This window comes from Scyliorhinus torazame, chromosome 19, assembly GCF_047496885.1.
Source record: "Scyliorhinus torazame isolate Kashiwa2021f chromosome 19, sScyTor2.1, whole genome shotgun sequence".
In the NCBI taxonomy this organism is placed as follows: Eukaryota; Metazoa; Chordata; class Chondrichthyes; order Carcharhiniformes; family Scyliorhinidae; genus Scyliorhinus; species Scyliorhinus torazame.
Window position 1 is genome coordinate 117,829,632 of NC_092725.1, and position 22,681 is coordinate 117,852,312.

Genomic DNA, 22,681 nt, shown 5'->3' on the forward strand with positions numbered 1-22,681 from the left:
AGTCTGCACTGACCCTCTGAAAGACCACCCTATCTAGGCCCAATCCCTCCTACAACATCACCCTCAGGGGAAATTTAGCATGGCCAATCCACCTGTCCTGCACACCTTTGGACTGCGGGAGGAAACCGGAGCACCAGGAGAAAATTCATGCAGATACGTGGAGAACATGCAAAACAGACAGTCACCCGAGGTCTGTATCGAGCCCGGGTCCCTGGCGCTGTGAGGCAGCAGTGCTAGCCACTGTGCCACCATCCCGCTCAACCGAAGGAACATGCTGTTAGATAGGATCCACCGGTCATTTGGATGTACGCCCTACATACCTGGCATCACACCAACCTATTACTCAATTTTTGAGATTCCAGGATATACTTGGAAGGAAGCTGGGCATTTTGCAGGATCAATAGTGACTGCCTTATGCCCATTCATGAGTTTCCCCGATACACAAAGTGAAATGGAGTGAGGACAGGACAACTGATGTTGCACAACCTCACCATCTCCCATAGCACTAGCTTTGAAAGGAAAAGGACAGAATTTTGGGGTCCTTTAAAAAGTAGTAACTGGAGCATTCCAGAGTCAGTCTCTCTAGGTCTCAGCCTAATTTATGGCTCTCTTAGCACAGCCCACTGAATGGGCTATAGATTTTTAACCCTGGACTTAGTTAAATGCAAAACTGAAATAAAATGATATGACATTTCACAAACAGCACCCATGCTCAATTTTAAGTATATATTTTTTTACAAACACAACAGAATAATAACTTTAATTCCAGTGATTATAAATCCATGTCAAATTTACACATCCTCTTTGCACAGACACCTGACGGATTTCATTTTTATTCAAAACAATCATTTAAACTTTTGGCTTATTTATTATCACATCGCATACATTGGCAACGCCATAAAATGCCACAAAAAGCTGAGGAAAAACTTTTCCTTGCTGCTTAGTTTTAACACAATTAGAAAGTAATCTTCTTTCCTGAAGTACTCAGCTTATTCAAAACACGGTAGTTCCCTTTTAAAAGAGAGTGTCCAATAAAAAGTTAAAACTTATGAAAAAAGAACTCCCAACGGTACAAACTCAATTGTGACTGACTGTGGTTTATGATCATCAAATGGGGGTCTGCCTTCTATTCCGAAAGATCTAGAATGGCTCAGCTACCAGCTGCACTCTCTCTCTCGAGACCCTAAATTCTAGTAGAAATCCTCTTCTGAACAAAGTTTTGCAAGAAACTCTGCCAAAGACGTGAACCAAAGTAAATCTGCAACAATGAGAATCATTTTCGAAGTACATTTTCAGGGTCAGACAGGCTGTCTACTAATAATTTATACCTAATTTTGCCATTATAAATTCACTTCCACTTGAATGGGCAAGTTAACCTTTTCTGATATGTTTAGTAGGCAAGAACTACATTTTAACATTCTTTATGTAAATGTTGAGTCTCAGTGAACCATAATTGTTCTTACTGCTAAATCCAGGTCAATATTAATTCAGCTCTACACATCAACGACCTGAAGCACAAACTGGTTCTGTAGTATCAGTGGGGATTTAATTGATCTGTGCCAATAATGCAAAACCCTTATTTGACAGCCTCTTTTACACTCCATTTTATTCTAATTTTCCAGTGGCCAGGTCGTCAAATTGTCATGAGTCACTTTTCCACACTTGGCACAGACCAATTCCACCCCAGTTCCTCTATGCAACAGCCCCCCCCCCCCCCCCCCCCCATCTTTTGATCAAAGCCAGTTCATGGCCTCTCCAATAGATCTTCATCCCGCTCAGAACAACATCATTGCTGTGGGAGAATTCAGCATTTCGAAGAAAACTTGGTTTTCGACCCATGATGAGGCAAGGATTGAAAAAAAAAAACCTGACCTGAAATAAAAAAAACCTCGTCGCATTTGGTCAGTAAGTGAACAGCTCAACATTAAACAAAAACGCCACTTTACAAAACAGCAGGAGGTAACTGTACATGCACTTACAGTAAAACAACAGGATACAACAAGGAGCACTGATGGCTGAGCAACATTTCAAGAGGTGAATCAGATTAATCAGAATTTCAAAACTACAAATTAAGCATAAGAATGATTTATATGCCAAAGATTAAGCATCTCCAATGAATCAATGCTATGACTGAAGGAAATCCTCCTCCTCACTTGTTCTTGATTTGGCAATACAGGGTCATGGAGAAGGCCAGTCCAAAAATCTAGAGGGAACACAGTGGAGTTAATAACAGGAAAGCATGAGATGTACCTATTTAAATGGAAAAGGAATCACAAAGTTGTGCTACCTCAATCACTGCTAGTCCAAAGGCAATGCCAATGATGATGATGCAGTTTGCCTTCAAAATGTCAATCATGACGTCAACACAGCTCTAGACAAGTAAAACAAACAAAGCTTTAAAAAGTTAAGTACTGTCCACCAATGAATTAAATCAGGTAGTCGCAACATTTTGGATTAGCGCATTTGACGTTCTACAATTGTCCCTCAATCTCTTGCTTACACCATTTCTAAGGCGCTTCCACTGAAGTCATGACACAAAAATAATAATGGGAAAATCCTCTGCAGATAACTTCAAGCAATAATCCTAAAACAAACATAAGTGGTGACAGAAGCTGGGAAAATAAAACTTTCCTCTTTCGGTGAAGACAGCATTATGGTATTAGAGAGACATCTCATTTTTAGTTAGCTCCGTCCTCAATGTTTTATCCCCAGCTTTAATGAAAATGTTCCATATGCACCCATTAGTTACGTTTGATGCCTAAAATAAGTACAGCAGAAATGTGTTTTTCCCAGAACTGATGTAACTTTTCACTCCAGTCCCTTCTTTCAACAGAAAAATTCCCTTTTTTCCCGCTGTATTGTTGAAATCCAAGGCCGAAAGCATTGCCTTAATTTCCATAGGCCTTTTCTTATACCACTAAGCCAATTCATAACATTGAATTAGAGGACGATGTATAGACTTGCAGAATGCATTTGGTATAGTATCATAGAACAGATTGGTTATGTGAGATTAAAAGGAGAGTGACAGCATGAATACAAAATTGACTAAGGGAGAGAAAGCAGAGAGTAGAGGCAAACGATTATTTTCTTCAGACTGAAGGAAGTAAACATTGGTGTCCCACAAGAGTTAGTGTTCAAGACCATCCCTAGTTGCCCTTCAGAATGTGGCATTGAGCTGCCTTCTTGAACTGCTACAGTCCCTGAGATGTAAGTACACACACAGTGCTGTTAGGAAGGGAGTTCCAGGGAATTGACCCAGTGACAGTGAAGGAACGGCAAAATATTTCCAAGCCAGGGTGGTGAGTGACTTGGAGGGGAACCTCCATGGTGGTGCTCCATGCTGCTGCTCTTGTCCTTCTAGGTGGAAGAGGTCATGGGTTGAAAGTTGCTCCCCAAGGAACTTTGGTGAGTTACTGCAGTGCATTTTGTAGATGGCACACCATGGCTGCCATTGTTCTTCAGTGGTGGAAGGGGTGAATGTTTGTGGAAAGGGTAAAAATCAAGTGGGCTGCTTTGCCTTGGATGGTGTTGAGCTTTTTGAATGTTGCTGTAGCTGCACTCATCCAGGCAAGTGGAGAGTATGCTATCACACACTTGACTTGTGCCTCATAGTTGGTGAATGGGCTTGGAGGAGTCATGTGGTGAGTTACTCATCGAAGGGTTCCTAACTTTTGACCTGCTCTGGCTGCTACAGTGTATGGCTAGTCCAGTTCAGTTTCTGGTCAATGGTAATCCCCAGGATGTAGATATGTACAGTAAAGGATACAGGCAAGGAGCTGTCTCTATGCCCTGGTCTTAACATGTCCCTGTTCAACACCACACTGACCCTAGTTCTGGGTTACATACCTTCTTGGGTCACTCTGTGGGTGGTATAGTACTCAGCCCTACAGTAACCCTATATATGCCAGATCCTTATATTCAGATATGAAAATAGCACCTAGCAAACCTCAAGAAGGATAGTAAGAGTTAAGGTGACCATAAACTGATGAGATTGGTAAGACACCTGGTAGGTGAAAAAAGAAAATCACACAGGATTGATAACCAACAAAGGAGTAGAGTAGAAAAGCAAGAAAGTTGGGCCTCAGCAAGGGTATTGTGGTCAATTCTGGGCACCACACTTTCAGAAGGATGTCAATATCTTGGAGCGGGAGCAGAAGTGATTTACAGGAATGGTACCAGGGATGAGGGACTTCAGTTATGTGGGAAAGCTGGAGGAACTGGGGTTACTTTGCTTAGAGCAGGAGGGAGATTTAATAAGTGCTTAAATCATAATTGTCTGTGATAGGATAAGTAAGAAGGAGTTGTTTGAAATGACAGAAAGGATAACCCGAAAGAACATCTTCAAAGACACCCCCGGGAATTAATATTTCTGTATAATTTTGTTGTGATCTGGAAGGCATAGTTAGTGAAGAAGAGAATTGAATAATTTATTGGAAGGGAGAACACTATGGAGAGTGTAGGGGAGTGAGATTAATTGACTAACTCTTTCAAAGAGTTCGTAAAGGTTATGGTGGGTCAAATCGCCTCCTTTGGGTTTATTTTTCTACCTTCTATTCCAAGCCAACTAAGGTTTTATCAGCACTGACGTCAAGAAGATAGTGCTACTCCCACTGACTGAAGAATTCCAGTTAAATGGTCACTTCCAAAGAAATGCCAGCAGTATTATTGCAGCGATCAAATCCTGAGCCAGATGCTCCCCAATCAATACTGACCTGAGGTTGGCAACGATCTCAGCTGTTTGCATAGTTAGCTCACCACGAGGGTTTTTTAGTCACTCCCTTCAAATGTGCACCTCAAGCTGCAAGTGTCTCTCTGCATTTGAGCCAGAAGGGTTCTTGGAACACCAGTGATCCTGCAGGCACTGTTGTGCAATTTGTTACCTTCAGCACTTCTACCATTGATCATACTAATCAAGCTAGGTGGATTGGCCATGATAAATTGCCCTTAGTGTCCAAAATTGCCCTTAGTGTTGGGTGGGATTACTGGGTTATGGGGATAGGGTGGTGGTGTTGACCTTGGGTAGGGTGCTCTTTCCAAGAGCCGGTGCAGACTCGATGGGCCGAATGGCCTCCTTCTGCACTGTAAATTCTATGATAATCTATGACAATCTATGATAAAACACCCCGAGCTTTAATAACCCTACTAAAACATTATGGACTGCCAACATGTTAAGCAGCTGTGATTAGTTCCAGTCAGTGGATGCCTTGGATGTTTTTTAAGATTGCTTATCCTCATCTACTTTCTCCTGCTGTGGCACATCTGGGTACTGCGTGCCTTCTCCTCTCACCATTTCAGGATGTGTGCAGCCACATATCCAAACTCTGGCCTCCAAGGTTAATACCGCTTCTGACAGAAGCTTCATTCTTAAATCTAGCCCATGTTTTGCTTCCTGTCCACGCAAGTGTCATCGGAGCAAGCAATTATGGCTCCTAACATCAATATCCTGACCTCCCCAAAATGTGCCACCTGGAACCAGAGGGCTGCACATTTCCCTAACCCCATCCACAGCTCCTGTAAATTGGACCAACTGAATGCCACCTGATACCCAAATAATGGGAGCAATTACATTTGAATCCTGTCCCAAAGGATTAGAATTTGATTGATCAATTTCTGTCCCAGAATGCAGGCATAGAGTCAGCATGGAGACACTTTCCACCTACAGCGGCAACCTTGTGACAGGCAGTAATGCCGGGGAGTTGGAATGAAACTTTGGACTGATTTCAGCAAGTGATTGTATTGCTTCCTCTTGCTGGTTTCAGCAATAGGTTTTTGGCTTTCTTCCCAGAACTCCACGAGATCATAAATGCCGCAACACGTTTCCTCGTAGAATTACTCCTCACTTCCCCATCAGCCGGATGTCTCAACTTCTCCAGAAACCAGCATGGTCACCCACTCTTCAAATGTTAATCTTGACCCAAGTTCGGTTTGGGTACAATTTTCATCCATTAACGGTATTTTTAAAAAAACTTATTCTTTCTTGGGATATGGGCATTGCTGGATAGGCCAGCATTTACTGCCCATGAGGAGGTGGCAGTGAGTAATGCAGAAATAACTGTAGACAAAGCACCTGAAATTACCCTAATAAGTCACTTCCTATGTGCAATCCAGTACGGGACTCTAGAAGTAGTCACCCTTCTACTTTAATCTACTTTTGCAACACCCAACTTAAATTTATTATGGAGTTCAGAGGTCAGGAATGTCAACTCTCAATGGACCTCGGACTTTCTGTAGGCCAAAAGCAGACTGCACATGCATAGTTCTGCATTTTTTATGTTCTTTGGTGACCAGAAAAGAAAGCTATGCTAAAATCTGAATCAGGTGACCAGGAGCAGAACACCATAGCTGGCAAGTGTCTCAAGCAGGGAAAAGGGAGAGGGAAGAGCGAGGGATTCCATTAAGTTAGCCACGTAAGGGACAGAGACAGGTCCCAATTAGTTAAGAAAAAAGAAAGGAGCAGAGAAACAAGCTCCAACTCGAGAAGGGGCGGGGGCGGGGGGCAGGCTAAGTGAAGTGGGCTTGGGAGAAGCCCTGATTTTCAAAGAGGATTTGAAAAACCCTGAAGGTTCAAGAAGTCAGCCAAAGGTTGGCGACTCTGCTGTGGGGACTTTGGCAACAGGCATCCCTTTGGAGCAGTAGTGTTCTGCTTAGCATGGCCGAAGGGCTAAAATTGTGCTTGTAAGCTGATAATTGAGTGTAGATTCTGGAATCCAGTGGGATAGAGTATTGGAAGGCCAGATTGAAACCCTGCATGATGGGCCATCGTTGAAGCCGTATAAGTTGGAGTGACTTTTGGAGAGAGTTCCAAGGAGACATATTTGAAGGAGAAGATTGCAAACCCTCATTGAGACAGCCAGCGTTTCAGTGAGATTGTTTGACTCAATAATTATTAACAGCTGGGTGGATTGTTGAGAAATCCATGGACGCTGTGTTGGTTGCATCTGTCATTTATTTTGTAGTGTGGTGTGTCTGAGCACAATTGGCTTGTTAATTCACAAGTACAGTATACTCTCTAACATTCAGGGAAAATATACAAGAGATATTTAATGGGTTTCTGACCTTGTACAGTAAATTTTATTTTTGCTGGTTCAGAACCCATGGAATCCTGTGGCTTCCTTCACTTGAGCAATTGTCTTGAACCTCACACTTTTTCTACTTTAAGCATAATGTTATAGGTCCCTAACCGGATCCTACCAACAGCTTGATGGTCTTGTAACCATCTGGGATGGCCACGTCCCGATTACAAAATGGACACCTGCAAAGACAGCAGGGAAAATTGGACAATGCTAAGAAACAAGCAGGTGCAAGCTCTGTCTGTTGTTTAGAACCTTAAATGCTCAGACAGGACAGAAACTACCAAATGATTTACATACTAATGAGCCATCTCCGGGGACAAAAGGGAAACATTTAGATACACAATGTTAGGACAGACTCCCCGGTGCCAGAAGAAGCCAAGACAAAGCAGACTGACAGTCACCAGGACACGCCCAGTGATGAGGGAACCACCCCTCTATTGGAGGAAAATCGATACCGATGATTGGGAAAGGCCGAATTAGTTGAGGCCAAGTTCAAGGCCCGCCCAAAAGAGCGCGAAGCCCTTTGCAATATAAGAGGTATCACCCAAGGGAGAATCTTTCTCCTTTGGCTTTGGCTCTCAGCAAAGAGAGAGACCAGCCTAGCAGCTATAGCAGACCAAGTAAGTTCCAAGTCAACGCACACTACGAGATAGACGCTCCTAGTTGCTACCCTGTAAACAGCTCAACCCAGCAGCCTCAGAACCGAGCAATGGCCATTGTTCCTCTGACTGAGTGGGCGCCCGAAGCTAAGTATAGGCCTTAGTAATAGTGGTAGTTTAGTTTGTAGAGTTTATGCATGAGTAGATTTAACTGTGTAAATAAATGAGCATTGCTTTTGAACTTACTAACTGGTGTATCTAGTCATTAATCAGTATTCGGTTCTGAGTCTAGTGGCGGTGTCAAAAGATACCTGGCGACTCTTGAGCAAAAGTGATTAAATAGAGCCAAATTAAGAGCCAACCAAAAGTTAGCAACAGTCTGGGCAAGGATTGTAACATTGCTCAATATTTTCCTTTTTCAAAAGTCTAATTACATCACTTGCAATGAAAAGGTATAATTCTAACAAAAATGTAAGAATGAGATCCGTTTATATACATATAATTGATAAAAATTACATACTTTTTAACATTATGGTCAACTTTCAGGTCATGCAAAGGTAATGTTGAAAGTTTTGCAAGTACAGTTACCTTAAATGATTTAAAAACATGAATACTTGTCTTGTTTGACATGCAATGAAAATGCCTTAAGCAGTTTAAAAGAAACTTGGGTGACTTTAAATTCAAAAGCAAAAAGATTTGAAGCTAATTTCATTTTTATTTGTAATTTTAGTAACGAGGTACCTGAGCCCAAACAGATCTGCCAGGTATTTTCGCACATGGATGATCCTGATCATCATGAGTACAGTTGCAGGATGTAGGAATAGAATGTTCCCAGTCCTTGTAGCCATTGAGAAGCCCACAACACTTGTTCTTTAGACAAGGGGTTTAAAAAAAACAGAAAGAAATTACAACAGGTTTTATTTTTTTTACAACTACTATCCTATGTTGAAGTGTTTGAGAAAATGTTTACGACTATTTTTATTTTGCATAGCTCTTCTGTGTTTACACGTGAGCTTTGGAGGCAGCGGACCTTAAAGTGAACGGATTGCAGGACATGCGAATAATTAATGTGCACGTGTGTTGAACCTCCGGCTCAAATCATCAAAAATGGAATGCTTTGTCATCAGAAATGGTGAGTGCAGAGATTATTACATCTTCTCATGGATAAGTGGACGCAGAGGATGATACATGGCTGCGAGCAGAAAACAAGGCAACAAGTTAGCGATTACGCTAGCAATGACAATGAGTCAAATGGCCTACTTCAATCTTGTTAATGTCCATTGTTTGATGCTATTACACTGGGAGACAGGTGGCATTCTAAGTGTAGCTTGCATTAGCTTTTTTTAAAGATACAAGAACAAAAACAAGCAATCACAGATAATTTGAATTGTCGAAGTACTATCAAGGCTCCAGAGGCTGTCCTCAATGTGCTCACTGACAGAACTCTTCATATTCTTAAGCACACGAACATTTCAAAAACTGATTAGGCCACTGGCTGAATAAACATACTGATATGATTATTCAAATTTCTGATTGTTAGATGATGGTGAGATGTTATGGATTGCAGATGGTTCGTTTGAAACAATGTCAAGGTAATTGTGCAAAATGTGGGACACGATTTTACGGCTGCGTCATGCTTGAGCGAGAGCGTGACGCAGCCGTTAGATTGCAGGGATGCCAAAATAAAGAACCATGCCAGGCGCCGATCGGATTACGATCTAACCGCCCGTTCCATTTGGCAAAATCAGGATCCCGCCGTGGCGTGGCAAGAAACTAATAATCCCCACTTGAAGCTAATCGCCATACAATTAACGGGAATGACCCCCTGTGATCTAATCACCTCCCCAGCAAATGGTCACATTTAAAACGTGAAGCTGGTGAAATGGCTACTGTGGGGATCCGAGGATTGAGTAACCATCTTTGCTCCCCGGCAATGAGCCCGGGAGCACTGGGTTGCTGCCCCAGTGCTCGCCAGGGGCGGGGTGGAGTGGAGTGCCTGTGGGTCCACCATGCCACCTCCTGGATCATGTGTACTCTTAAAGGGGAAAAGCCCAGCCCCTGCCTTTCCATCCCACAGTCCAGCCATGGATCCCTCTGGCTGTGTGGCTGAAGGATGTTGTTAATGGAGAATTGGCAATCATCGTTATGTGAGCACGTCACACCTCACTAGTGGATTCCCATGTGGTATGTGGGAGTACTGCCAGGCATCCAATCAGACCGTGAGGCCTGGTCATTGTGCCTGAAGACAACAGGAAGCAACACCACCGACACAGCGACCAACATCCAAACACCCAGTGGCTGGGCCCCAGCACTGAGGACATTTCCGTGACCAGAGTGTGGGTATGTGTACCAGGGAGGGGACCAGCACCTGGTCCAGGTAATGTTACGTGAAGGTGTCTGGGGTCCGGTGACCAGGGGTTCCTGCTGCGGCCGGGTGGGGCGAGGGCAGGGCGTGTTGGATGGCAGGGGATGAGGGCGGGAGCAATGGGGGAAATGGAGCATCCCGGGATTGAAGACACCACTGGTTGTCAGTCTCTCGCCCGCTCCAATTTCTTGCATATATTACACGGATGAATAATATCTTGGACCCCGTGGAATCTGCCCTCATGCTGCTGGCAGGCCAGGTGGTCAGACACGGGAGAAGGCGGCTACATCAGCGTCGAAAGAGGCTCGAGGTGGCAGCCCATGTACAGGGCCCCACCCCACACCCTGAGGACCCGGCCACCAACCAGGCCAGGAAGAGACCCAGAGGGTGAGGCTGGCAATGGCCCCAATGTGTACAGGCTTCACTGGTCTTTCGAACAGGTGACAGACAGTATAACTTGAACATGTTGATTCTGTAATACCTTTGGTTATATTAGTAGCATAACATGATTAGCTTTAACTGGGCTAGATACATAGGGGAGGAATCTATATAAGGATGTTTCTGTAATACAAAGGGTTCTTTTATTTATTGCAGTGCAGTAATAGTGTATCGATGTTAATTTAGTATCAGACTTACCTCCTGCTGCATTTCCTCTATCTCTTTTTTAACCGTATCCGTTTGAGTACTTAATGGAATATATTCCTTATATGTATCATTTATCACTGTTGCAATCTTGAGAAAACAAAGGGAATACTTGCTTCAGCTCTAATGTACTCTGGATCTAACTGGGATTTATTACGTTACTTCAGAAAAAAATGCAATTGAAAGGTAAAAGATTACCTGTGGTGTATAAAGAGCACCCAGAATTCCTGCAGTTATTTGAAGAACCAGAATTAGGAGCAGTCCAATGAAGAACTGTGAAAGAAAAGGAAGACAACAAAATACAGCACAGACTGTTGTAATTATATCCCAAAGACTTATATAGTGACATAATGTTAAGTTGCCTCTTAATTTATCCACTGCATAAATCTTTGCTGCTATTCCACCAATCACAATGCTTTCTTTTAGTATTAATTCTCATCTTTGTCCAATTCCTGTCCGGCTTTGCTCCCAATAAGAAAACTCCAAGAAGATAATTATTCATTCAATTATTTTGTGAAATATGGATTTATGTTCCTGACATTGCACCACATTTGCTTTGCATTATTCCATTTGTCCATCATTCAAACATTTATTTCTGAAAACAACTCTCGGAAACATCTTTTTATCCACAATACTCCAGATTGTGACTCAATAGCAAACAAAAGGCTTAAAATATTAATTGAAAATAAAGTTTCATATTTCACGTCAAAATGGAACCAGTGCTGACAATCACCACACCCAATATTTTGCAGTGATAGTTTAAGACAATCTTAAAAGCCACAACAAAATTAAACAATAGTTTCAGGTGACTTTGCCACATGGTCCTACATAGTACAAGAAATGATTTGCTGCTTGATCTATCTTAGAGCAATGTAAGCTGACAGCATGGAGATATACAGCTGGCTCTACTCTGTTTTGTATTCCATTAGAAAGAGCCTTGTATGTGTTTACATAGCTCTACTCACTGGCACAGTGCTGGTAAAGACCAGTTCATTTCTACAGATCCAGAGTTAAAACTCTATCCACTGAATCTACATTTTCAAAGTTTAAAAATACGGTTTTGCAGTGGGTTTAGCTATTGGATATTTTCTATTAGGAATGAGAACAGATGATGGAGTGGATTTCACTTTGAGTGATATGATAAAAACAGTACATTAGCGCAAGTATATTTGTTCAGTCATCCATCACACATCTCTCCCATTTCCGTGGATGATCAGGTATTGCCCACTTTACACCATCATCAACATCAAATTACCTCTCACTGTCTTCCAATTGCTCCTAATTGTATTTATAAAAGTCAAATACATACCAAGATTAACATGCACTTGCTCTCTTTCATAGCTCCACAGCACCCAAGAAATCCAAGCACCATAACGATCGACCCAACAGTGATCAGAAGATTTATAGCAGGGTAAAATTCCACAATATTTACTCCAGAAACCTGCAGTGAAGACATTACACATTAAACTGTAAAATAATGGCAAGTTACTTTTTACTAAAAATGTATAATTTGCCTGTCAACTTTTATGAATTCAAAATTGTTGGAACGTTTTACAACATTGGTGTGTGCTACATCAACCAAAGCAATTAGAAATTTATTACAAACCCCAGCTAATATTAATGTCAATTATTTTCTGTGGATTTGGGAGCTATTTTCAAATCTCTTTAAATTTTATTCTCAACCGTTTAATACAACTTGACTCAAGCGTGACAAAATTTAGTTAGCTCTTAACGAACATGTATCTTCAATCATAATACAAATCAAACCAGAAGCAATTACGTCTTTGCAGTTTCACAAATTTCCTGAAGCAAAATTCATTTAACCCATAGATGAGAGCCAGGAAGGGATAGAAATTGCAATCAGGCAGAAAGAAATTATTTTCTTACAAATTTTTGGGAAAACAAAACGGCGCAATGAAAAGCACAATAATAGCGGAATTAAGTTTCAAACATAACAATGACAATGAAATGTTCTTCCTCACATTTCCCTACCCACCCCAGTACAAACACCCGCCCTCCACACACCCATTTCGTGTACAAAATATAAATCGAATGTCTCCAAGCTGATGCGCAATCAATTGCACAAAGACGCAGATTGGGTACAACTGTGGCTTTATTGCGGTCAGATGCGTGGCCTCCTGCTGCAGCTGGCGAAATGGCAGAGCAATGAAGGTCAACCGGCAGCTGCTACTGGCGAACCTGAAGTGCAGGTCCTACCTTACATCCCATAATACAGTGGTTCACCACATTCACCCCCTGTTAAAAATGAGTCCGGCGGGGGTGATGTGAAACTATACACACATAGTGCAATTATGTACAGTGTTAAAAATGGGGAAAACAAGGGAGGAAAAAAAAAAGTCCATGTTGACGGTCCAGAGTCCGTCAAAGGTTCAGCCGATCCGGTGCTTTGGTGCTTTGTTGGGAGCGGCGTAACGGTGGCGGCGAAGTCAGTGCTGGCGGTGGTGGACGTGGCACCAATGGCGGTGCTGGTGCTGGCCCGTCATCAGGGAACTCCGGGAGCCTGCCGAAATCCTCTTCGCCCTCTTGTGCGGGAAGGGGGGGAGGGGTTGGTCTGGTGGGGTCAATATTGGTGGCGCGGTGGGAGGGGGGGCGCATGGGTGGGGGAGTGAGTTGGGGTGGAACCTGATGGCGCCAGGTCCCTGAGTGAGACAGTATCTTGGCGGCCGTCGGGGAACTCCACGTAGGCATATTGAGGGTTGGCGTGGAACAGGTGAACCCTGTCCACCAAGGGGTCCGCCTTGTGGAGTCGGACCTGCCTACGGAGAAGGACCGGTCCTGGAGCAGCGAGCCAAGTCGGGAGCGACACCCTGGATGTGGACTTCCTGGGGAAGGTAAAAACACGTTCATGGGGTGTGGTATTAGTGGCGGTGCACAATAGTGACCAGATGGAGTGTAGAGCGTCAGGGAGGACCTCCTGCCAGCGAGAGGCTGGGAGGTTCCTGGACCGTAGGGTCAGCTGGACGGCCTTCCAAACCGTCCCATTCTCCTGTTCTACTTGCCCATTTCCCCGGGGGTTGTAGCTGGTCGTCCTGCTGGAGGCGATACCCCTGCTGACCAGGAACTGACGCAGCTCATCGCCCATGAATGAGGATCCCCTGTCACTGTGGATGTAGGCGGGGAAACCGAACAGAGCGAAGATGGTGTTGAGGGCCTTGATAACGGTGGCAGACGTCATATGGAGTACTCATCGACCACACTGAGAATGTACATGTTACGGTCGGTGGAGGGGCCCTTTGAAATCCACATTGAGGAGTTCAAAGGGGCGGGAAGCCTTCGCCAGGCACGCACGGTCCGGCCGGTAGAAGTGCGGCTTGCACTCCGCACAGACCTGGCAGTCCCTGGTGACTGTCCTTACTTCCTCGACGGAGCAGGGCAGATTGCGAGCTTTGACCAGATGGTACAATCGAGTGACCCCCGGGTGACAAAGGCTGTCGTGTAGGGCCCGGAATTGGTCTACTTGTGCGCTGGCACATGTACCTCGGCAGAGGGCGTCTGGGGGCGCGTTGAGTTTACCGGGGCAATACAAAATCTCGTAATTATAGGCGGAGAGCTCGATTCTCCACCGCAAGATTTTATCATTTTTGATCTTGCCCCGCTGTGTGTTATTGAACATGAAGGCTACCGACCATTGGTCAGTGAGGAGAGTGAATGCCAGGTAATGCCTCCAATGCCGCACAGCTTCAACAATAGCTTGGGCCTCCTTTTCGACGGATGAGTGTCGAATTTCAGAGGGATGAAGAGTGCGGGAAAAGAATGCCACGGATCTGCCTGCCTGGATTAGAGTGGCGGCAAAGGCGACGTCTGAAGCGTCGCTTTCTACTTGAAAAGGCAGTGACTCGTCCACTGCGAGCATCCCGGCCTTGGCGATGTCTGCTCTGATGCGGGCGAAAGCTTGTTGTGCCTCAGCCGCGAGAGGGAATTGGGTGGACTGAATGAGTGGGCGGGCCTTGTCCGCATAGTTTGGGACCCACTGGGCGTAGTAGGAAAAGAACCCCAGGCAGCGTTTGAGGGCCTTGGGGTAGTGGGGGAGGGGGAGCTCCATGAGGGGGTGCATGCGGTCGGGTCGGGCCCGAGAAGTCCGTTTTGGACTATATAGCCGAGAATGGGGTTGTGCTGAACACACACTTCTCTTTGTTATGGGCCAGGTTGAGAAGAGTGGCAGTGCGGAGGGATTTATCGAGGTTGGCATCATGGTCCTGCTGGTCATGGCCGCAGATGGTGACATTATCTAAGTACGGAAAGGTGGCCCGCAAACCGTACTGATCGACCATTCGGCCCATTTCCCTTTGGAAGACCAAGACCCCGTTTGTGACGCCGAAAGGGACCCTAAGGAAGTGATAGAGCCGACCGTCCGCCTCGAAGGCAGTGTATGGACGGTCCGACTTCCGGATGGGGAGCAGGTGGTAGGCAGATTTCAGGTCAAAGACCCGGTACTGCGCAATCTGATTGACCATATCAGATATGCGTGGGAGGGGGTACGCGTCGAGCTGCGTGTACCGATTGATGGTCTGGCTGTAGTCCACAATTATCCAGTGTTTCTCACCAGTTTTAACCACTACCACTTGGGCTCTCCAGGGGCTGTTGCTGGCCTCGATAATACCCTCCTTAAGCAGCCGCTGGACTTCGGACCTGATGAAAGTCTTGTCCTGGGTGCTGTACCGTCTGCTCCTGGTGGCGACGCGCTTGCAATCCGCAGTCAGATTGGCAAAGAGGAAGGGGGGGTCAGCCTTGAGGGTCGCGAGGCTGCAAAAGGTAAGGGGGGGTAGGGGCCTGCCAAATTTGAGGGTGAGGCTCTGGAGATTGCACTGGAAGTCCAGGCCCAACAAGAGTGCAGCGCAGAGATTAGGAAGGACACAGAGGCGGAAGTTACTAAGTTCTATGCCCTGGACTGTACAGAAGCCTCGGATCGGGACGGAGTGGGATCCGGAGGCTAGGGAGATCCTTTGATTGGCAGGATGGACCGCGAGGGAGCAGCGCCTTACCGTATCTGGGTGTACGAAGCTTTCGGTGCTCCCGGAGTCCAGCAGGCACGAGGTCACGTAGCTGTTGATTTTCACCGGCGTCGACGCGGTGGCCAGGTTGTGTGGGCGAGATTGGTCCAGCGTCATCAAAGCGAGCTGCGAGTAGTCGTCGGATGCTTCGGTTGGCGAGTGTGTGTGGTTCCGATTTCGGGATGTCCGGAGACCCTGTGGGGAACAAAATGGCGGCGTCCATGGTGCACACATTGCGGGGTCGGGACAAGATGGCGGCATCCATGGGGTGCACGTGGCCGAAGGGGGACAAGATGGTGGCACCCATTGGTCGCACATGGCCCTGGGAGGAGAAGGTGGCGGCTCCCATTGTGCGTTTGGTGTGGGGGAGGGTGCGATAGTGGGTGCGATCGCAGCGACTGCGCAGGCCTGGCACACAGCTGCGAAGTGGCCCTTCTTACTGCAGGATTTACAAACGGCAGTGCGGGCTGGGCAGTGTTGGCGGGGGTGCTTCTGCTGACCGCAGAAGTAGCAGCGGGGATCCCCAGGGTGCGCGGATCGGCGTGCGGCACAGACGTATTGGGAAGGCAGGGCCCCAGTAGAGGAGGTCGTTGGCGGGGTCCAGGGGGGGTAGGAAGGGGTAGAAGGGTGAGCAGCGGGGCGGGAGTGGTAAGACTATATTACGGGATGCGACCGTCATGGAGAGCGCCAAGGTTTTCGTCTCCGCTAGTTCAAGCGTGGCCCCTTCCAGTAATCGTTCTCGGATGCGATCCGACGCAATCCCCATCACGAAAGCCTCACGCATGAGGAGATTAGTGTGTTCAGCGGCCATAACGGCCTGACAGTCACTGTCCCGGACGAGTGGAATTAGGGCGCGCCAGAAGTCTTCAATGGACTCACCAGGTAGTTGTGAGCGGGTGGCGAGTACATGCCTGGCGAAGAGCGTGTTCGTCTTTTGAGCATAGTGTTCTTTAAGGAGTGCCATTGCTTTCGCGTAATTCGAGGCGTCTTGGATCAACGGGAACACGCTGGAGCTCAGTCTGGAGTACAGGACGTTTATCTTCTGAGCCTCCGTTGGCGCGGGGTCCGCAGCGTTGATGTAGGCCTCAAAACAGGCTAGCCAGTGAGTAAAGTCTGTTCTGGTGTCGGGTGAGTGTGGATCCAGCTGCATGCGATCTGGTTTGATTCTGATATCCATTCTGTGGAACAATCTGACTGCAATAAATTGATGCGCAATCAATTGCACAAAGACGCAGATTGGTTCCAACTGTGGCTTCATTGCAGTCAGATGCGTGGCTTCCTGCTGCAGCTGGCAAAATGGCAGGGCAATGGAGGTCACGCATATTTATACAGATCTTAGTGGGCGGAGCCAGCCGGCAGGGACTACCGGCGAACCTGTAGTGTAGGTCCTACCTTATATCCCATAATACAGTGGTTCACCACACAAGCCCTTGTATCATCAGTTAATGGGAACCTTTTTTCTTTGGCTGTCTGATCTCAACCTGTCAAACTTAGACACATCCTTTGCTTCGAGAGAAACAATCTGATGAACATCGCAGCACAGTACCAAGAGGCAGAAAGGGAGCTTTGCATTGTACGAGACCTAGGGGTTTCTAAGCATGTTCTAACCAATAAAGAACTTGTTTTTTTTTAGTCAGCAGTGTCAGTATTGCAATGCAGGAAATGCAGTGACCAATTTACAAATAAAAATAACAATCTTCATTAGTGTCACAAGCAAGCTTACATTAACACTGCAAGGAAGTTACTGTGAAAATCCCCTAGTCGCACACTCCCAGCGCCTTTTCGGGTACACTTGAGGGAGTGAAAACAGACACATGAACAAGATTCCAACTATCGTAGAAAAACACTCATGGCAAGCATCAGTCATTGTTACCTTTCCGGCATTTTTGCCCACACGCAGCCATATTGAAACTCCAAGTATAATCGAACCACACAGCTGAAAACAAAAAGATTGAACAGTTTAGAAATACTTGTTTAAAAAATACTTCCTTGAATGAGAAAAGTCAATTCAGTTGGTTCATCGCCAACAGAAACAATATAACCAACATCTTGTTATTTCATAGTACTCAAAAAATGTACTCAATCTCTTGAGCGATATAAAATAACTGGCAGGCAGTACTATAAATCCATCATTGTGACAATGTTTTACAGAAGAAGGAGGCACTCGACCATTTGCAGCCGCCCTTCAGTTCCCTTCCTTTTCTCGTGTCTTTTTAATTTCTTATCCCATTCTGAAATTAAATTATTCAAATATTACATTGATTTGAGGCAAATCAGGATAGGTAAATTGTTGAAAGACTTGAGCAGCTTACAATGTTTAGTTCTTCTGATATCATCTAAAATGTATCCAAAACGGCACTGAACATAGAATCCCTACAATGCAGAAGGAGGCCATTCGGTCCAGCTAGTCTACCCTGTCTCTCTGAAAGGGCAGCCTACCTCGACCCACTGCCCCATCCTATCCCCATAACCCCACCTAACCTGGACCCTAAGGGGCAAATTAGCATGGCCAACCCACCTAACTTGCACATCTTTGGCGATGTGGGAGGAAACCGGAACATCCGGACGGAACCCACGCAGACAGGGGGAGAAAGTGCAAACTCCACACAGGCAGTGACCCAAGGCCTGAATTGAACCCGGGTCCCTGGTGCTGTGAGGCAGCAGTGCTAACCACTATGCGACAAATCAGTAAAGGATTCTCCACAGGTAGCAAGGTTATAAAAAAGCAAACCAAGCGTGGATGTTATTTCTAATGGGATATAATTGCAAAGTAGTGAAGTTATACTGACGTGAATGGTCAATTTGACACGGGTTAACCACTTTGCTGCCCTCATAATCGTTATTACAAGACAGGACAGACAATTCTCAGATTTATGAATTCTCCAACAACAGCTTCCGAGTACTAGCTGGCATTAGAAATGAATATAAAAGAGTTTTGGAGATGGGGCGAAATTCTCTCAGCCCGTAGCCGGGCCGGAGAATCCCCATGACCGGCGTGAATCGCGCCACGCCGCCCCAACGCCGGCATGCGATTCTCCGCGGAGAATCGGCACCATTGGCGCTGGCATGGTTGGCGCGGCGCCGGTCGGGGGCCGCTCTACACGGCCAGCCCGCCGATTCTTGGCCCGGGGTGGGCCGAGCAGCTGTCGTAAAAAAGCAGAGTCCCACCGGCACCATCCACACCTGCTCTCAGCCGGCGGAAACCCGGCGTGGAAGGGCGGTCTGTGGGGGGGGGTCTGACCCGGGGGGGTGGCTCCGATGTGGCCAGGCCCGCGATCAGGGCCTACCAATCGGCAAGCCGGCCTCTTTGGCTGGCGGCCTCCTTTTCTTCCGCGCCGGCCCCTGTAGTCCTGCGCCATGTTGCGTCGGGGCATGCGCGCATTGCCGCCGGTGCCACTGCACATGCGCGGATTCCGAGCGCCCATTTGATGTTGGGATCAGCAGCTGGAGCGGCGTGAACTGCTCCAGTGCCGTGCTGGCCCCCTGTAGGGGCCAGAATTGCTGATCCGCAGGCCGTGTTGATGCCGTCGAGAAACGCGACGGGACTTTTGACGACGTCAACACTTCGCCTCAACCCGGGTGTTCGCGCACTTAAAGGGACTGAAGGCAGACGTGGTTATGCTGCAGGAGACAAATCTGAAGGTGGCAGATCAGGTTAGGCTGAGAAAGGGATGGGTAGGGCACGTCTTTCATTCAGGGCTGGATGCTAAGAACAGAGGGGTTGCAATACTGGTGGGGTAGCGGGTGTCGTTCGAGGCACTGAATATTGTAGTGGATAATGGAGGTCGATATGTGATGGTGAGTGGTAGGTTGCAGGGGGTGCGGGTGGTACTGGTGAACGTATATGCCCCGAATTGGGATGATGCCGGATTTATGAAACGCATGCTGGGTCGGATTCCGGATCTGGAGGTAGGAAGCTTGATAATGGGTGGGGGGACGGGGACTTCAACACGGTGCTAGACCCAGCACTGGACCGTTCTAGGTCCAGGACGGGTAAGAGGCCGGCTGCGGCCAAGGTGCTCAGGGGGTTTATGGACCAGATGGGGGGGGGAGGAGTCGATCCATGGAGGTTTGCCAGGCCGCTGGCCAGGGAATTTTCCTTCTTTTCCCACGTCCATAGAGCCTACTCCCGGATAGATTTTTTCATTTTGAGTAGGGCGCTAATTCCAAAAGTGGAGGGAACGGAATATTCGGCCATAGCCATCTCGGACCACGCCCCGCATTGGGTGGAGCTGGAGTTGGGGAGGAGACGGACCAGCGCCCGCTGTGGCGCCTCAATGTGGGACTGTTGGCGGATGAGGGGCTGTGCGGGCGGGTGCGGGGGTGTATTGAAAGATATTTGGAGGCCAACGACAACGGGGAGGTGCAGGTGGGGGTAGTCTGGGAGGCAGTGAAGGCGGTGGTCAGGGGAGAGCTAATCTCCATTAGGGCCCACAGGGAGAAGAGAGACAGGAGGGAGAGGTTGGTGGGGGAGATTTTAAGGGTGGACAGGAGGTATGCAGAGGCCCCCAAGGAGGGGCTACTTAGGGAGCGACGAAGCCTCCAGACGGAATTCGACCTGTTGACCACGGGGAAAGCAGAGGCACAGTGGAGGAAAGCGCAGGGGGCGACGTATGAGTATGGGGAGAAGGCGAGTCGGATGCTGGCACATCAGCTTCGTAAGAGGGAGGCAGCGAGGGAGATTGGTGGAGTTTAGGATAGAGGGGGGAATACGGTGCAGAGTGCGGTGAGAATAAATGAGGTATTTAGGGACTTCTATGGGGATCTGTACAGGTCTGAGCCCCAGCGGGGGAGGAGGGGATGCGACGATTCCTAGATCAGCTGAGATGCCAGAGGGTGGAGGAGGAGCAGGTGGCTGGTTTGGGGGCGCCGATTGGGCTGGAGGAGCTGGTTAAAGGATTGGGGAACATGCAGGTGGGGAAGTCCCTGGGGCCCGATGGGTTCCTGGTTGAATTTTACAGGAAATACGTGGACCTGCTGAGCCCGTTGTTAGTGAGGACTTTTAATAAGGCGAGGGAGGGGGGTCCTTGCCCCCGACAATGTCCAGGGCGCTGATTTCTTTGATCTTGAAGCGGGACAAGGATCCAATGCAATGTGGGTCGTATAGTCCGATCTCGCTTCTCAATGTTGACGCTAAGTTGCTGGCGAAGGTGCTGGCTACGAGAATTGAGGACTGTGTCCCGGGGATGATTCATGAGGACCAGACGGGATTTGTGAAGGGTAGGCAGCTAAATATAAATGTGCGGAGGCTCCTCAATGTGATTATGATGCCCTCGGTGAAGGGGGAAGCGGAGGTGTGGCAGCTATGGACGCGGAGAAGGCCTTTGATCGGGTGGAGTGGGAGTATCTTTGGGAAGTGTTGCGGAGGTTTGGGTTTGGGGAGGGGTTCATCAGTTGGGTCAGGCTACTATACAGAGCCCCGGTAGCGAGTGTGGCTACGAACCGGCGGAGGTCGGAGTACTTTCGGCTGTACCGGGGGACGAGGCAGGGGTTCCCCTTATCCCCCTTGTTGTTTACACTGGCAATTGAGCCGCAGGCCATGGCACTGAGGGAGTCCAGGAAATGGAGGGGATTGGTCCGGGTGGGGGGGGGGGGGGGGGGGGGGGCAGGGGGGGGGGGGGGGGGGGAGAGGAACACCGGGTGCCGTTGTATGCCGATGACCTGTTGTTGTATGTTGCGTATCCAGTGGAGGGGATGGCGGAGGTCATGTGGATCCTTAGGGAGTTTGGGGACTTTTCGGGGTATAAACTCACCGTAGGAAGAGTGAGCTCTTTGTGGTGCATTCAGGGGACCAGGGAAGGGGGATAGACGAGCTACCGCTGAAGAGGGCGGAAAGGAGCATTCGGTACCGAGGTATCCAAGTAGCTAGGAGTTGGGGGGCCCTGCACAAGCTCAATTTGACGTGGTTGGTGGAGCAGATAGAGGAGGATTTTAAAAGATGGGATATACTGCCACTCTCACTAGTGGGTAGGGTGCAGTCGGTCAAAATGACGGTCCTCCCGAGGTTTCTCTTTGTGTTCCAGTGCCTTCCCATTATGATCCCCAAGGCCTTTTTCAAATGGGTAAGCAGGAGCAACATGGGATTTGTGTCGCCGAATAAGACCCCGAAGGTGAAGAAAGTGTTTCTAGAGCGTAGCAGGGACAGAAGGGGGCTGGCGCTGCCGAATTTGTGTGGCTATTATTGGGCAGCCAATGTGGCGATGATCCGTAAGTGGGTAATGGAGGGAGAGGGGGCGGCGTGGAAGAGGCTAGAGATGGCGTCCTGTGTGGGCACGAGCCTGAGGGCGCTGGTGACAGCACCGCTGCCGCTCTCGCCAACAAGGTACACCACGAGTCCGGTGGTGGCGGTGACGCTGAAGATCTGGGGGAAGTGGAGGCGACACAGGGGCGAGGTGGGAGCCTCGGTTTGGTCCCCGATTTAGGAGAATCATCGGTTCGTCCCGGGAAGGATGGATGGGGGATTTCGGAGCTGGCATCGGGCAGGGATTAGAAGAATGGGGACCTGTTCATCGATGGGACGTTTGCGAGCCTAGGGGCGCTGGAAGAGAGGTTTGGGCTACCCCCGGTAGACGCTTTCAGGTACATGCAAGTGAGGGTGTTTGTGAGGCGACAGGTGAGGGAATTCCCGCTGCTTCCGGCACGTGGGATTCAGGACAGGGTGATTTTGGGTGTATGGGTTGGAGAAGGCAAGGTTTCGGCGATGTACTAGGAGCTGAAGGAAGAGGAGGAGGCCTCGGTGGAGGAGTTAAAGGGTAAGTGGGAGGAGGAGCTTGGGGAGGAGATAGATGAGGGTCTGTGGGCTGATGCCCTGAGTAGGGTTAATTCTTCCTCCTCTTGCTCCAGGCTCAGCCTAATACAGTTCAAAGTTACTCACAGAGCGCATATGGCAGGGGCGAGGTTGAGTAGGTTCTTTGGGGTGGAGGACAGATGTGGGAGGTGCTCGGTGAGACCGGCAAACCACATCCATAGGTTCTGGTCGTGCCCGGCGCT

At 47.9% G+C, this 22,681-nt stretch overlaps 1 protein-coding gene across 1 annotated transcript in view; it reads right to left on the reverse strand.

The window, feature by feature from the left end:
- Window positions 1–698: 698 nt before the first annotated feature.
- LOC140396461 (tetraspanin-8-like) overlaps window positions 699–22,681 on the reverse strand; it is a 57,442-nt gene continuing 35,459 nt past the window's right edge. The window contains exons 2-8 of the mRNA XM_072485107.1: window positions 17,565–17,627; window positions 11,989–12,120; window positions 10,878–10,952; window positions 10,674–10,769; window positions 8,414–8,542; window positions 2,288–2,371; window positions 699–2,203 (exon numbers count right to left, since the gene is read on the reverse strand). Of these exons, the coding sequence (XP_072341208.1) occupies window positions 2,150–2,203; window positions 2,288–2,371; window positions 8,414–8,542; window positions 10,674–10,769; window positions 10,878–10,952; window positions 11,989–12,120; window positions 17,565–17,627 (633 nt within the window). The 3' untranslated portion in view covers window positions 699–2,149. The remainder of the gene's footprint in view (window positions 2,204–2,287; window positions 2,372–8,413; window positions 8,543–10,673; window positions 10,770–10,877; window positions 10,953–11,988; window positions 12,121–17,564; window positions 17,628–22,681) is intronic.